The sequence below is a fragment of the Podarcis muralis genome, chromosome 9 (genome assembly GCF_964188315.1).
Source record: "Podarcis muralis chromosome 9, rPodMur119.hap1.1, whole genome shotgun sequence".
NCBI classification, from domain to species: Eukaryota; Metazoa; Chordata; class Lepidosauria; order Squamata; family Lacertidae; genus Podarcis; species Podarcis muralis.
Window position 1 is genome coordinate 57,058,280 of NC_135663.1, and position 16,694 is coordinate 57,074,973.

General features: G+C 42.1%; 1 protein-coding gene across 4 annotated transcripts in view; it reads left to right on the forward strand.

Moving 5' to 3' along the window:
* SLC7A2 (solute carrier family 7 member 2) overlaps positions 1-16,694 on the forward strand; it is a 54,239-nt gene that overhangs the window by 19,607 nt on the left and 17,938 nt on the right. For 3 of the 4 annotated variants that reach the window (XM_028744859.2, XM_028744863.2, XM_028744860.2), the window contains exons 2-5: positions 10,718-11,108; positions 13,355-13,510; positions 14,751-14,916; positions 15,833-15,969. In XM_028744859.2, coding sequence (XP_028600692.2) covers positions 10,733-11,108; positions 13,355-13,510; positions 14,751-14,916; positions 15,833-15,969 — 835 coding nt within the window. In that variant the 5' untranslated portion in view covers positions 10,718-10,732. Of the gene's footprint in view, positions 1-7,089; positions 7,230-10,717; positions 11,109-13,354; positions 13,511-14,750; positions 14,917-15,832; positions 15,970-16,694 lie in introns of those variants that run through there. The other variant, XM_028744862.2, reaches the window with a different exon arrangement.

The window sequence follows — 16,694 nt, forward strand, 5'->3', positions numbered from 1 at the left end:
TGGATAAAAAAAATTAAAAGGTAATGATACTATTTTATTCATTCTGCTTGCCCTGATAATTCATACGGCAGTGCTGTTTATATCCTGTCATGAAAGCATAGCTATCTCTTTGCAGGTGTTAAATCTTTTCTGAAGTCCTATCAAATGCAACAGTTCTGTATAACATTAAGATTACAATCTACCTTTTCTTGAAATTCATAGCTAGCCATCACTAATTTCACTAACTTCTGCTTATTTTAATATTCTTAATCTTAAACACATTTAAGGCATTTTGCATTTGGGTATGTTCTCTGAGAAAGAGCTTTATAAACTGTGTGTTTCCATGTATCTATCAGAAAAACTGAATTGTATTATGAATTGGTATTTTAAGCTTCCAAGGACATTTTGGTGAAAGTAAGATTTTGTGCAGAAAAAATACCTTCATGTTTGACATGGTAACTACATCAGTCTGTTTCATTATATTGTCGCATGGAGCACAAAAGAGTACTTCTGAACTTTGAAGTGTCTGCTCAACGTGAGAATAGGATTTAGATCCATGGTGTTCTGAATCTGGGTAATCTTGAGCTTATCACCATGTCTTAAAGCAAATGTGGAAAACCTGGGTACCTTACACATGTTGGTACACTCTCATGGGGGGTAGGACCATAGTTCAGCAACCAGTTTGTATACAGAAAGTCCCATATCCAATCCCTGGCATCTCTAGATAGAGCAGGGAAAGACTGTTGTCTGAAACCTGGAGAGCTACTGCCAGTCACTGTAGAGCCAGTGCTAAGCTAGAAGGACTCAATAGTCTGACTTAGGAAGATGTTTTATATCAACTCTTATGTTCCTATCAGCCTCAGCCACTGTGTCTGGGGATGAGATGGTGGGAGTTGTGGTCCAACAGCATCTGGGGGCCACCACCCACGTTTGTATAAATATGAATAAGACAAGTGTTGCAAAAGGACACCATGAATTTGCAGGGTGGAGGAGGCCCAAGCTAACCACTTCAGCTTTTGTCCCTGGACTTCTCACCCCATAGAAAAGAGGGGCGGATATCTAACTCTGGTTTTAGAAGTGAGGTAGTTGTTTTCTTGGGGATAAACTCTGAACTGGTGAGTGAGACAAGATTGGGCTTCCTGAAAGAAATCGTTGGAAGAAATCAGAACATCCCAACACCAAAAGAAGGACCTGTAAGTAAACCTATACAGCATGGGGTTGTTTCTTAAAGGAAGCCTATGCAGCCTTCAGCTCTCCCAGATGCAGCAGGTGCAGAATTTAGAGACTTGGTGTAAAGAAGGCTTGCTGGAGGACTAGCTGGAACTAGCCAAAGAGGTTTACGAGGCAGATGATTTTTTGAGATTGGATAGTTAAGCAATTAGTTTACCCCAATAAGTTTTCAGTGTCTGGGATCAGGTTCTTATTATTGGTATACCTCTAAGAAGGATTAATGTCAAAACCCCATGAGTTATGGGGTCAAAGTCAACTTGGAAGTTTAAGTTACAAAGATGCCGTGAAGAAAGAGGGATTACTGACAGTTTGTCTAGCAGATCAGTCCTGCTGGTGTGGCATAATATACCTCAGTTAAGTGACTTATTCAAGGTTTAAAGTTTAGGTCTATAGTTTTGCATAGGGCACATTATATTGGTCTGGGTTCAGGGGCAATTGGAGGAATAAAGAAGAGCTCCCTGCAGAATTGACTGTAGATGTGAGGAGTTTTGTAGGTTTGGCATATATAGAGATGACTGCAATGAAAGACATGAGACCCTAGGAACCTGTTCACTGAGAGAGGGTTTGGAAGCTTCCTATGATCTTCATGGAAATATGCCTAGAGAACTTTTGAGAAGCAGTAGAAATTGCTACACAAATTGAGCCTTTCTACATAGCATCTGGACCAAGAAAAATACTGTCAAGTAATATCCAAAGTGCTGCCAATTTGGTACTCTGGAATTAGTTCACAGGTTAAAATTACCGAATTGGCCTGAATATAAGCCTCACTTTCCCCCCAAATTCTGACCGTGAAAAGTTAAAGTGTGGCTTAAATTCGCGACCTTACAAAAATTGGCTTTTACGATATCGCTGCTGAAACAGACATATGGTAAAACAGAACGGGTGTGAGTGCCTGCAGAATTTTAAGGTAGCAGTTAATATTCAGGTATTGTCTTTTTTCCTCCCCCCCCCCCCCCGAATTCTAAAGGTGCAGCTCATATTCAGGTGCGGCTTATATTTGGGCCAATACAGTAGATATTGGTACTTTCTGACTTCAGTGAACTAATTTGTAAGGAATTAGGAATACTGATTTCGAAAAGGAGATACACATCTGAAAGTTCATCCAGAAACCACAAACTCCACCACTGTCAGGAGCTGCTGCACTCTGCCCTTGGTGGTGAACCTGTTGTGTATTGAGTCAAAGGATTTTATATCTGTATTATTATTGTCTGTATTTGCATTAGGGTAAAGTAACTGCCTTTTGGTTCCAGAGGGTACAGCTACTATTGGTTCATTTAAGCTGCTGTATTTGGATCCTCCGTCTTATTGGTTCCCTCCAAAAGGCAGGACTGTGATTGCCTGATATTGTTCCCTCCGAAATGTATCCTTTCTAGCTAGTTCCCTGTCCCTATAAATGTAGCTTTCCCCTCCTCAGGTCTCAGTCTTGTTGCTTAAATAAAGAAGTGTTACTAGAGAACTGTCTCCAGCATATTATGTCAAGAGAGCTGAATTCACAAACCCCATGTCACAACAGAACCACTGCAACCTTTTTCATTAAATGCCTTTTGGGCTGATTACACGTATCCAATCTTACCATTGGATCTTTCTGGGCAGACTTACTTTTCCAGTTGACCCTGCCTTGAGCTGCATGGTTTACCTGAGCTGTAACATTTCTGTTCTTTCTCTTTGGTCCTTATTTTTGCGGTGTTCTGCAATTCTTGCCTTCTGATCATCTTGACTCCTGGCACATATTCCAGATCCTGCTTCTTCCATTATAGCCTCTAAGCTATTATAGTTCATAAAAAAGACATCTGAACGTGAAACGTGGGCTGTGAACATTTTACTCTGAATCCAGAGTCTCCAACCACTGACTATTAGCCAAAATCCATATTGATCTCTGTCCTATCACTTCTTATGAAATACTGCATTTTGATGTGTCCCCCTTCCCATCTAGCTTCAATCTGAATTGAGAAAATGAATGACCTAGCTGCATTTTAAGCTTGCAGTAGCCACGCCACTTGAGAATACATGATCTGATGGTGTCCACGAATGTGCCAGATTTTTGAACAGATCTGATAAAAAATGCCACAAGTACAGGAAGTTAGCTTTTTGAAGCGTGTGCCATTTAGTGGTTTTAAACCACTGTGGTTTGTGTGGGCACTGCTGCAATTCACTGAACATAGGAGAAGGCCCTTTCTCCTTTGAACCAATATGGAAATAATTGACTTTAAGAGCTTCCAAGAGACTCTGGCATGCTTTCAGCTGCAGTTACATAACTATCCAGTATTGTAACAGGCTTCAGCATAACACAGGGACCGAGCAGTCTGGCCTTGTGTACCAATTCTGATAACTACTATCATATGGTGATTAAAATGCTGAGCTTAAACCAGGGGAAAGTGGGTGCAGGTGCCTATTTGCACCATGTTTGCTGCACAGTTAGCTTTCCCCCAGTTGCTTCTCTCAGCCTAGCCTACCTAACATGGGGGTTGTGATAAAATGGGGAGCAACTCTCATATATAAGTTGCATTGAGCTCCTTGGAAGCAGGGTGGGATATAAATGGGGGGGGGGGGGAATGAATTACTTCCAAGGCCTTGGTATCATTCTTTCTACAATGCCTCATGGCGGTTGCTGTTCAAGCAATTCAGTCTTGCTGTGGCTAACTTTTTTAATCGTTTATGGAAAGCAGGCCCTGCGTTTCTATCTCCTTTTCATCTTCCCTTACACGTTTTGAAGGATATTTTTGAAATGAGATTGCCTACACTGAGGGGCTCTCCTGCAAGTGCCTGTCACCCTTTATCACTTTTAATATGTAGAAATTGCTCGGAGGAATTTCCATCCAGCCTTCTCACGGTCCATAGCATTGTTGGTATTATTGCAAACATCTGCTCAGAAGTAGGAGCTTTGATCTGGGACCGTTTGCTGAATTCAAGCACGGCGAGGGACAAAGCTGAGTCGCTCACTTGGCCATGTGTGGCATGTTAGGAAAGTTGTGGTGTGTCCTGCCTAATTCCAGGTCTGCTAAAGTCAGTGGCTGCTTGTGAATGTCTGGATTGCAGCCTACGACTGCCATCCAAAGGACATTTGTTCTATTGAAATCAATGATGTTTAATTCCAGGTAAGTGCCTCCAGAGGCCACCTTGGTCACACCTGTGCATATCAATCATAGTGGTGCTACTGTGGCTTTGCAACATTTTTTCTTCTATATTTATTACAGTAATTTATATCCCACAGAAAACTACTCAAGGCAGGTCTCGATTTTAAAATATGTAGTGAAAAAATGCAAATAAAACATTGTTAAATATATTAAAATTACAGGAATTAAAAACATTACGGAAGAGGTAGTATTTAAATTTTTTCAAAAGCACGTTGGAATAGAACTGTTGCTTTTGCAAGTTATTATACAGCAATGTATAATATAATGCCGATCGAAAGGTTGGCGGTTCGAATCCCCGCGGCGGGGTGCGCTCCCGTTGTTCGGTCCCAGCGCCTGCCAACCTAGCAGTTCGAAAGCACCCCCGGGTGCAAGTAGATAAATAGGGACCGCTTACTGGCGGGAAGGTAAACGGCGTTTCCGTGTGCGGCTCTGGCTCGCCAGAGCAGCGATGTCACGCTGGCCACGTGACCCGGAAGTGTCTTCGGACAGCGCTGGCCCCCGGCCTCTTGAGTGAGATGGGCGCACAACCCCAGAGTCTGGCATGACTGGCCCGTACGGGCAGGGGTACCTTTACCTTTACCTTTATACAGCAATGTAATCTTGATGCACGTGCCTCTTTTGCTCCTCACAAGGTCTTTGCAATACCACGCACTCAGGGTTTTTGTGCAGCGGCTGGATTGTTTTGCGAGCTGCAGTGCCATGCAGCAACTTTAAGCACTGCACCGACTGTTTGCCTTGTACTGCGTAAAAGCAAACACATAGTTAAGAGATCATTTGCTTGGGTAAGCTTCAGTTATCACTGCAGCTTGTGGGGAAATAATGTCTAAAGTTTGGCTTCCTGTGGCTGCATCCTGTACCCACTTGCTGCATTGAACTCAATGGAAGTTACTTCCGAGAAGGCATGTATAGCATTGTGTAGGTTAGGAGAGTGTCCATTAGACCATAGAATCATAGAGTTGGAAGGGACCTTGAGGGCCATCTCATCCAACCTGCTTCAATGCAGGAAAGTTTGGGGCTCAAACCCAGGACCCTGAGATTAAGAGTCTCATGCTCTACCAACCGAGGATAGGATTCCTCTCCCCTCCCAACTTATAGTTATTCCTTGATTGCTGTAGAATTACTTCTTTATTAAGGCCAGCCTACTAATAACACAAGGGATGTGGGTGGCGCTATGGGTTAAACCACAGAGCCTAGGACTTGCCGATCAGAAGGTCGGCAGTTTGAATCCCCGTGACAGGGTGAGCTCCCGTTGCTCGGTCCCTGCTCCTGCCAACCTAGCAGTTCGAAAGCACGTAAAGTGCAAGTAGATAAATAGGTACCGCTCCGGTGGGAAGGTAAAAGGCATTTCTGTGTGCTGCTCGGGTTCGCCAGAAGCGGCTTTGTCATGCTGGCCACATGACCCGGAAGCTGTACGCCGGCTCCCTCGGCCAATAAAGCGAGATGAGTGCCGCAACCCCAGAGTCGGTCACGACTGGACCTAATGGTCAGGGGTCCCTTTACCTTTACTAATAACACAAATACAGGTCATCAATACAACTGATCACAGCAATATCCTTGAACGATATGCAACTGATGTATTTGAGAGACACAGGGAGTATTTCTTTTCTAGCTCTCTTTAACAATTCAGTTGATGGTATTAGCCAGTGCAGGGCTTCACGGGCTATACTAACAGATGGAAGTATCAACGTGTTCTAGACCTACTTTCCCCTCTAAGCAACTCTCTGGAAGTTGAGCAGGTGATGTGCCTACACAAGAAGCCACCTGGAAACTCCTCAGCTCATGTCTTGAGGTTCATGATGGAAGAAAGATGGGATGTAAATTAAAGTGTCTGGAGCACTGGGCTGAGGAAAAGAAAGGCAGGGATGTGGGAGAAATGTGCTGTTTCTTTTTAACCCACTCCCCACATCACATTCATGCTTTGTATGTGAACTCATGTCTACCATTGTTCTACCATGGTGTGTTTGTGACTTGGAGCCTCATTTCTGAAGCATAGTATTTTAATATGCTTTGCTATTCATCACTGCTTTTCGCTGTGGATACTATCCAAAGACAGTCATGTACATACATGCTGCAGACATTCAGGGCACACACAGCTGAAAACTAGTTCCAGCTTTTCTTATGTAGCACTTGCTGGTTAAAACTTGACACTCTCAGTTCATAGAATCATAAAATTTTAAAGTTGGAAGGGACCCTGAGGATCATCTAGTCCAGCCCCCTGCAGTGCAGGAATATGCAGCTGTCCCATATGGGAATCGAACCTGCAACCATGCTGTAACCAAGTGGGCCATCCAGAGGAATGTCAATAAAATGCCCTAATCCAGATACGGAGATCTGTACATGGCGGTAGGCTTCTGTGTAATGCTTCCTGGAGCAGGAACTGCGTTGTGCATCGGGATGTGAGCCCTGTCTGTCAGAACAGCTTTTGTTTCCAGTGGATACATTACACCTGGCCCAAAGACAAGGATAAACAACATTTTCCCGTGTATCTCTGAGCTTGGAATGCATAGCTCAAATGAACCGATTAAACTAATCAAAACTTCCTTGTTAGATATGCCAAGTCACCAAACTGGCTTTGTGGGTATGTATATAACATAAGCCCAGTTTCCACAGGGAAAGAAGCCAAAGTGACTTCGCCTTTCATGCATAATGGGAATGACTTATACGAATAGCAAAGCTCCCCCCCCCCTTGTTTGGCAAATAGGTGGGCACGCTCAGTGTCATCCAATCACCTGTGACTACTTTTCCTCCACCCCCTATGAGCAAGCAGCTCCACACCACCTCCCTGTTTCTACTTTTAAGGCAGATGTTTAAGTAAAATCCGTCTGAACCGTTTGCTGTCTACACTTACAGATGCAGAAATCCATATAATCTGAGCATTATTGTTGGGTGAGTAAAGCTTGGGCTGAAAGTAAACCTGTATCGAAGTAGAAGCTTTGCAGCTTGGAAAACATTCACTGAAATGGTTTGTTGGTAGGAATTAGCAGTTAAGCGTACAAACTATATTGAATGCATAAAAGAAAGATAGAAACGGGTGTGGGGAGGAGGATTTTATTCCTCAGGGGGAATGTCTGAAACTCTGATGGTGCTCTGCTTTCCTCAGTAAACACCTTAAGGATTCCACACCTGGAATTTTGCAAAGATACTTTGTGCAGCATAAATGAAAACTGACAAATAATCTTGAAAATGTTTTAGCATAATTGAGCATCTGGGGCTGTCTTTTCTCCTGCTGTAGCTTAATGGGCAGCTGTTCTAGAGTGATAAGGCTGGAAGGTGCAGGGAGGAGAATGCTTTGCTCTGGGATTCCCAGTGTGGCACCTGAGGACACCAAGACAGCCTCTGGCACACACCCCACTCCCCTTGTACCTTCCAAGGCCGCCTACTTCTCTCAATTTTGCATTTTAAAAATTGAGGAGGGTTGGGGGGGTGGCCTGCTTTTTTGCCTGTGTCCCATTTGTTTTCAGTGTGTGTTTTGTCTGGCAGGATTCTGACAATCATCAGTTTTTATTCTGTGAAATGGGTACCAATGGCAGTTTCTTAGATTTCCTAATGTGTCTCCAGAGCCCAAAAGGCTGGGATCTCCAGGCTTAAGTTTCTAGAAACTTTTTTACAAGCTGCAACATGTGTGCCGTTGCTATCTTTCCTTCTTTTTCTTTTTTCTTTTTTTAAAGTTAGAGGACAAGCCCTGGTGGCAAGTTTTTTACAAGTCGGTATATCAGAAATGGCAATCGTATTATCAGCAGAAGCTTGCAATAGCAATTGTATTTACCTGCAAAAGTGTTGCCTTTCAAAAGCTGCAAAATGTGATACCCTTCCACACCTGCTGTGTTCAGAACAGATGTCCGAGTACCAGGCATCAGAAATAACTGAATATTTATTGTGACTGTTGTCGTACTTTCATAGGACAAGAGAGAAATGCAGCTGCAGCCCTATAAGAGATGGCAACTCTGCTATGAGCTAGGACTATCCTACTCTAGATAGCTGAATTAGCTAGAGCATGGTGTTGATAACACCAAGTTTGCAGGTTCAATCCCCACAAGGTTTTCAACCTTTTTGAGTCCACAGCTCCCTTGACCAACTACATTCTTTTTGCGGCGCCCCTGTGGGGCTTAGGAGCCCAGTTATGTCACCCCTTTCCTGCAGAGCTGGCAGCCCCTCACCCTTATTCAAACACCCTCCCTTGCAGAGTGTTCCCTCAGCCTCCTCTCCCCTCTCCTTGGGAGTCCTCTGGGCAGCTGCTGCCGCTGCCCCTGGTCTCTGAGCTGCCCTCCTGCCCCAAAGAGAGGTGCCTCCTCGCACTGCCCCACAGGAGCCTGGGACTTGTCTCTCCATTCCCAACAACAAGGGCTGGTGGAGTGGCTGGCTGGGCTCCCTCGCCCGCTTGCTTGCTTACTCCAAGGCCACCTTAGCTCCTGGCAACCAGCACTCCCCTGGCCAGCCCAGAGTCACCATTCGCCTGGGGAGCCTGTAGCCAGGGCTGCTGCAACAGCTTTGCAATCCTTTGGGAGGCAGAGACTCAAGAGGGCAGGGGGAGGAAAAAGGGACAGAGGCCAGTGTTGCCCTCAGCACCCCTGACCATCATTCAAGGTGCCCCAGGGTGCCACAGCACACTGGTTGAAAACCACTGCCATTTGGGATAGCTGCATATTCCTGCAATGCAGGGGTTGGACTTGATGATCCTCAGGGTCGCTTCCAACACGTCTATGATTCTATGGTTGCAAGAGCTCTGTGGATTATGGAACATAAATTGGTGTTTTTAAAAAAACTTTTTTTATTCAAAATTAAAACAAAACATATTATCCAGAAACATATCATCCTTATTTCCCCCCTCCCTCCCCCCCACAAAACCTCCCCCCTCCCGACTTCCCTCAGTTCCAGTCTTTGATTTCTCTAAGAATGCTGTTTTCTGCATGTTACACAGTTGTATAGATCCTCAAACTATTTAGCTGATTGTTTTCAATAAAAAGTTTGTGCATGTTTATTCAAAGCCAGCCAAGGAGTCCAGTTCGCTTTGTTGCATCTTCACATACTTTGTAAAGGGTTCCCATTCATCTTTAAAGTCACAGTTATCCCTGTCCCATAGCTTATATGTCCCGTAGCTTATACTTACCTGGCAGGGGAGACACCTTGATCATGGAACATAAATTGAAGGACGTTAGAGGGTAGAGCTGGTTTGGGTTTTTTTAGTTTAGATTGTGAAGGTTAGAGTAGAAACTCCTATCAAGATACATTAGCAGAGGTGGGAATGCATAGACTAGTGAGATTAAATTTATTGCAAGAACAGAGGGAGCTCTCATGTGGCAGAGGCTAGTGGGTGTTGCGAGCTTTGTGTAATTTAGATTGGGTGCCTTTGGAACAGCAAAGTAAATGGTGCAATAAAACCTGTCCACAGAAAGCAGGAATAATTATCTGTTTAAATGAATGAGTAACTACTGACATCCTAATTTTTGTGCAATATGGTATACTTTGGAAAAGAGGTAACAACTTGGATTTTAAGTTGTTGGCATTTAGTAGTAGTACAAGAATGTGTTGAACAACATTTTCAAAGTATACCACAGACATATGCAATAGATTGATGTTCGTCTATCATCAAACCAGTTCAATGGTTTTTAATTTCAGTTCATAATGCTTTGCAACAGATACAGTTTGCTAATATATATAAATTTACTGATAGCACTTACATATTATTTGGATGGCTTTCAAACCATAGAATGTTAAAACAAATAAAAAAATTCCTTCCAGTAGCACATTAGAGACAAACTAAGTTTGTTATTTTGTTTTGACTTTGGCAGACCAGCACAGCTACCTACCTATAACATAGAATGTTAAAATACAGTAATGATAACAGAATAAAAAGAGTAAACAGATAATGGATTAAAAATTGAATGTCGTTGTTTTTATATAAAAAATCAACAGAAAGTTAAATAGCATAGTGACCTAGACAGTATTAATGGTATAAAATTCAGGGGATTCATGATTTCACAATTTAAAAGTTTGAATTGGTTTGGTTTTTTAAAGTCTGTGTCTGGTGCCTAAAATGAAATAAAGTTTATTCTACACCTTGGGACAGGAGCGTATTTTAGCAGCAATTTGTGCAAAATGAATAGGACTCTGTAGTCAGTGAGTTCTCTGCTGCGATGTCATGTCGGTGAACATTGCTGTGCTATGCAACTTTTTATCTGGTGGATGAAACTGTGTAATTTTCATTACATATAAATGGTGGGTGACATCTGAACAAATCATGCATTGACTAGACCTATTGGAAATGGGACTTCTACCGTCATTGATCTCATTGGATCTACTCTTGACTTAGTCAGATGCCACTCTATGGCAAATTTGGAGGATCGCAAAATGCAGTAATCTCTCTCGTTTTTCAGGCTCCTTCATCCAGAATGATAACCTGTGGACCAGCCTTCTCCTTCGCTCGGTCCCTCTTGCGGAGAAAAATCGTCACTGTGGACAGCCTTGAAGATAGCAAATTATGCCGCTGTTTATCCACCATGGACCTTATTGCCCTGGGAGTAGGAAGCACCCTCGGTGCTGGCGTTTACGTCCTCGCTGGAGAGGTTGCAAAAGCAAATTCCGGACCTAGCATTGTCGTTTCTTTCCTCATAGCAGCCTTGGCTTCCGTGATGGCAGGGCTTTGTTACGCGGAATTTGGTGCTCGCGTTCCAAAGACTGGCTCTGCCTATCTGTATACTTATGTCACTGTTGGCGAACTCTGGGCTTTTATCACTGGCTGGAATCTCATTTTGTCTTATGTCATAGGTGAGTTTGGAAGACCTCGGAGGCTCGTAAGAAAACGCCAACCACAGCCTACTTGGCTTTTGTTTCCTGGCTGCTGTTCATAACTGGAGTAATCTTTCGCTTTCATGCATAAATGTGCACAGAGAGAGAGGGAGAACACTTTTGGGGGGACATGCTCTCAATGTTCCTGACCTTTTGATGGCTATTGGCAGCAGTGTGAATGGGACAATATCCAGCAGCCAGCAATATGAGAAGGGGATAGAATTGCAATGCATTGAAATGATGAGAGGTGAATGGCATATGGGCTAGGAAAAAGGTTCTTCAAGCACAAGAATAGGGCGTGGATCCCTGTAGTGGTTATGGAAACCAAAGGAAATGAACAATAGTCATATTAGTTTTTCTCTTGATGTATGTGACTAAATTAAATACAGTGGTACCTTGGGTTAAGTACTTAATTCGTTCTGGAGGTCCGTTCTTAACCTGAAACTGTTCTAAACCTGAAGCACCACTTTAGCTAATGGGGCCTCCTGCTGCCGCTGCGCCGCCGGAGCACAATTTCTGTTCTTATCCTGAAGCAAAGTTCTTAACCTGAAGCACTATTTCTGGGTTAGCGGAGTCTGTAACCTGAAGCGTATGCAACCTGAAGCGTATGTAACCCGAGGTACCACTGTATACCACTACATTACATGATGTTTTGACTTTTCAGGCGTTAATCAGCTCAGGTTCTCACCTTCAGCATTTTATTTTCAAAATTACCCTATGAAGTTGATTGGGCTGATGTGACTTGCCCATTGTCAACGTGTAAACTAAATGTCTAGTGGAGAATTGACCTCTGGCCTCCCATGTCCCACTCCAACACTTTTTCTACTATGCCACACTTGTGCACAAGCCACATGTAGATTCCAGAGATAAAATTATGCTCTCTGAGAGCAACATCAAACAATCCCCAAATTGCTTTTGATGACATGCCTCTCTTGACAAGAGGACAAAGCCTTTGATGTCACTGTGAACATCCAGCATATTTTCTAAATAGTGGTAGAGATAATTTTATTTTATTTTTGCAAATAAATAATTTTTTCTAATATAATTCTTAGAACAATTACTTGGTTTCTCTTGTCTTCAACCGTTGTGTAAATAATGTTGGGTGCGTGGTGCAGCGTTCATCTTCCTTTTGAAGACAGAGCAGCAAGAGTTTCTCAGATTGTCATCGAACATGAGGCCCCCATGCTTATTCCTGAAATTCTCACTGCACAGAGCAACCAGTGTGGTCCTGGGAATGTGCACGCATGGAAGAAGCAGTTTCTGACTCTGTGTTAATGTGAATAACTGCTAGGAATTTGCAGCCAGGACTAGGCAAATGCAGAGACCCATTTCTCAGTCACTGCCAGGAAGCAACAGCTGGGACTGGGGGACATGATTGGTTAGGCATTGCTTCCTCCACATGGATATATCCCTTGGGATGCTCTGCATAGAAAACGCTTCACAGTTCCACCCAGTTGGTTGCTGTAAATATTAAATAAATTAACTGTGCTGTCAGTTGGCACAATGTTGTTGCTAGAAATAACAATACAATGCATTGCAACAACAGGGCACCCTTGAAATACAGTCATAGCGTGTAGAAAAATGAACTCGCGCTGTAGCAAAAAAAAGGAAGAAGCACTAAATAGACTGAAAATGCACATTTCCTTGTGAAGTGTGTATTCTAAGAAGAATGTAGAGTTTTTGACAAGATTTCCAAGAAATGGGGTGAGGCCAATGCTATTCCCACTCAAAGTAGATCCACTGAACTTACTGGAAATGGCTGACTTAAGTTCATTAATTTCAGTGTGTCAACTTTGAGTAGAATTAGCACTAGGTACAACTTGCTATCTCATTTCATTGCTTCATCAAAACCAACTTAGAAATGAGGAATTTCTCATGGTAGCAGCTGAAAATAAACTTCTGGCCTGTATCAGGTCTCTTCCAAAAAACCATATTATCCGATGTGAGTCATCTGCAGTTTCCCAAATGGGGATTTATTGTTTCCAAACTAGAAATTGATTCCCAACATTAGGAAGGGGTACAAGGTTGCAACTTAACACAAAACCACATCCAGAATAGAGAAGAGCACAGATATGGGCCTCAATAGCCCAATATGTCTCAATAACAGCGAAAGATTCCACAACATTAAATATGTAATAATGCCTAGTAAATACATGTAGGTTTTGTCTTTTACAATTCTGATAATTGCATTGTGATGTCAATTGTTTTTGTTCCATTTCATTAAGGTACATCAAGTGTAGCAAGAGCGTGGAGTGGTACCTTTGATGAACTCCTTGGGAAACAAATTGGTTACTTTTTCAGGACCTACTTCAGAATGAATTATTCAGGTCTAGCAGAGTACCCAGATTTTTTTGCAGTCTGCCTTATATTGCTCCTAGCAGGTAAATATATATATATACTTAATATTCATTTTTCTTATCTTAATTTTGCTAAGGGGAAAATTCTGCCCAGAGGGCAGGGTATGTTTAGCCTCAAGCATGACATATCTGCAAGTTTAGGAATCCTATCAACCTGTGGGGCAAAAAATTTGGTTCTAGTTTTTATTCTGTCATTTTTGTTTCTTTTTGAACAATATCTTCATACCTCAGTTTAGGATATCCTAATTTCCAGTGGAGATCACACATGCATATCATTGCAATTCTAGATTATAATTTCTTTAACTACTTGTGGAAATGTTTTTGCGTGTACTGGATAGGTATCATACAAGGGTTCGATCTTTAGGAAATTACAATGAAAAAACTAATCCAGTGCAGCCCATTTTTGAAGAAATGTTTATTTTAAACATATTCATTAATGAATTAATCTGCCCCAGTAAAAGTTAGCAAGAGTGGTTAGATAACTTTGTTCTTCATATCATTTATATTTGTAATAATAATAATAATAATAGTAATAATAATAATAAAATTGTTGTTGTTGTTGTTTGTTGTTTTATTTATACCCCACCCATCTGGCTGGGTTTCCCCAGCCACTCTGAGCAACTTACAGTATATCTAAAAGCATAATAAAAACATCAAGTGTTAAAAACCTCCTAAACAGGGCTGCCTTCAAATGTCTTCTAAAATATAGTAATATTAATTGTATTGCTTTTTGATCAGAAAAATAGACTTAATGTTAGAGATATAAGTTTGAGCTCTCGACTATTGCCTCTTCTTCTCAAGCCAGGGCTGGTCCACACATTCACTAGTCTAGCAATCTCATATGCATAATGAGTAAGAAGCTTATGCCCGTGTTGCCTGTTGCATGTACAATGCAATGCCCTTCGCGGGTATATGCATATGTACAATTCCAACAATCTCCCTAACTCAAAGGCCATGTGGAATTTAAAAATAACCATCATCATGTAGAGTTGTGTTGTGTGTGTGTGCTGGTGGATATCAGGCCATTTGCTTCTGACCTGTGAAAGGGATTTCTAGGTGGAGCTCATCTAGTCTGAGGTCATGTTTACATCCACAGAGAAAAATATGGACTTGGATGCTTTTTGTGTGTACAGAATTTCCAGCTTGGTGAGTCTGTGAACCAGCCTTATGAGATAGCTCATGTAGACAAAACATTGTCAAATTGTAGTAATGTAACATGTAGACCTTAATTATGTAACTTAATTTTAAAAATATTGTTTTATAGGCCTATTATCATTTGGAGTCAAAGAATCTGCATGGGTGAATAAAATCTTCACTGCTGTTAACATCTTGGTCCTCCTCTTCGTGATGACTTCTGGTTTTGTGAAAGGCGATCTTCATAACTGGAAGAAAACAGAAGAATTTCTTATAAACTACACAGTATACATAGAGTAATACAGGGGTTTTTTTGTTTGCTTTACTGCTTTGTTTGCTTAGAATGGAGACTTTGGAACATAATAATCTATAAGCTATGTGATGGGATTTATCCATGTTTTAATAAAAATAAACGTAACATTTTAGATTTAATGCCCAACTAAAAGTTGCATCGTCAACCGAGAGTGAGGAAAGCGTTTTATTTTATTTTATTTTTGGCCAGAGGTGAGACATTTTCAATGACACGTTTTGGTTGTAATATCCTGGCTTGATCCAAAGCTGGAAACCATAATTTTCAGCTTTGGGTGAAAAAGGAAAGCTGTAAATTACAGGCTTCCTGATTTAATCACCTCAAAAGGGAAAACGGAAAAGCAAAACAGCTGCTTATACAGGCAAAGGGTTTGTGCATTTCTCATCTTATTAGGCCAACATAATCGTCCAAGCTAGTTCATTATGGTCCTCATAGGCAGTTCATTTTTCATGCAGTGAATACTGCTAAATACCACATCCGTACGTGGGGAAACTTGTCACAGAGCTGCAAAATCCCTCTGAGAGGAATAAGTAGCTAAAAGTGAGTTTAAACGTCCTGACATTTTCAGTGCTTAAGTCCAAACCTGCAATTTCAGTGTGCATTGGGCTTTGAACCCTGCACTGTTTCCATGCTCCGCTCATGTCTTTCTGTGCTACGTATGGGAACAGCCATGGCATCGAGACTTTAAATGTACTTGGGGGGCGGTTCTGACACTTCAGGGCAAAAGGGCAATAAAGCAAAGAATAAAAAGCACCTGTGCACAATTAACCTTTGATTTATGTGTGTGAATGTTGAGAGCCACTGTTGTGCACCCAACCACTCAGGTTATGATGTGGGGTTTGTAAGTCCCATGCCTACACAGGATACGACGTAATTATTATTATTTAATTGGTTTTTTTTAGAAACCTGTCATCTTCTGAAAATGTGACAAGTGCATTTGGAGTTGGTGGCTTCATGCCATATGGCTTTACAGGAACACTGGCTGGTGCTGCAACCTGCTTTTATGCTTTTATAGGATTTGATTGCATCGCAACAACTGGTAAGCTGCCTTTAAAAAAAAGGGTCATGCAGTTGAAGTTGTGATTTACACGTGCTGGAGCTGTAGTGTAAAACCACTGTGTTCCTATAGCATGATCCAATACGTTTTAGAGAAAGACCTGCAGATGCAATGCTAGAATGCGTGCTTTGCATTCAAAAGGATCTTGGTTCTCAGGGTTGCCATATTTCAAAAAGTGACGTGTTGCCATACGTCCAGATTTTCCAGGACATTTTGACAATTTCCACCCAGACGCTGCTTCCAAATGCAGCATTCCAGATATGTCTGGGGAATTCTGGACTATGGCAACCCTATTGGTTCTTCACTTGATGGTGTTTCCAGTTAAAAGGATTTCCAGTAGCAGGGCTGAAAGAGACCTTTGCTTGAGTCTGTAGGCAGTTCGCTAAGCTTTTTGGACCTGTGGGCACTTTTGCAAACTGTACACACAGAGGTGCGCAGTCACACTGCAGCCTATTCTACTGGCTACAACAGAATGCTTCTTTCAAGCCTAATTTTCAGTAGGGGGGAGGTGGAGGTAACCCTGTGACCATTGTGGAGGGTCTCTGTGGGTGCATGTGTGCCCACAAGCACTATGTTGGCAACCTCTGTTATTACTCCAGGTAAGCATGCATAGGATTTGCAGAGCAGAAGCCACCAAACACTCTGATGCAATCTTTGTTCATTTCTCTCTTGACCTGAAAATCTTACCAACTCTGCCCCATTCATTC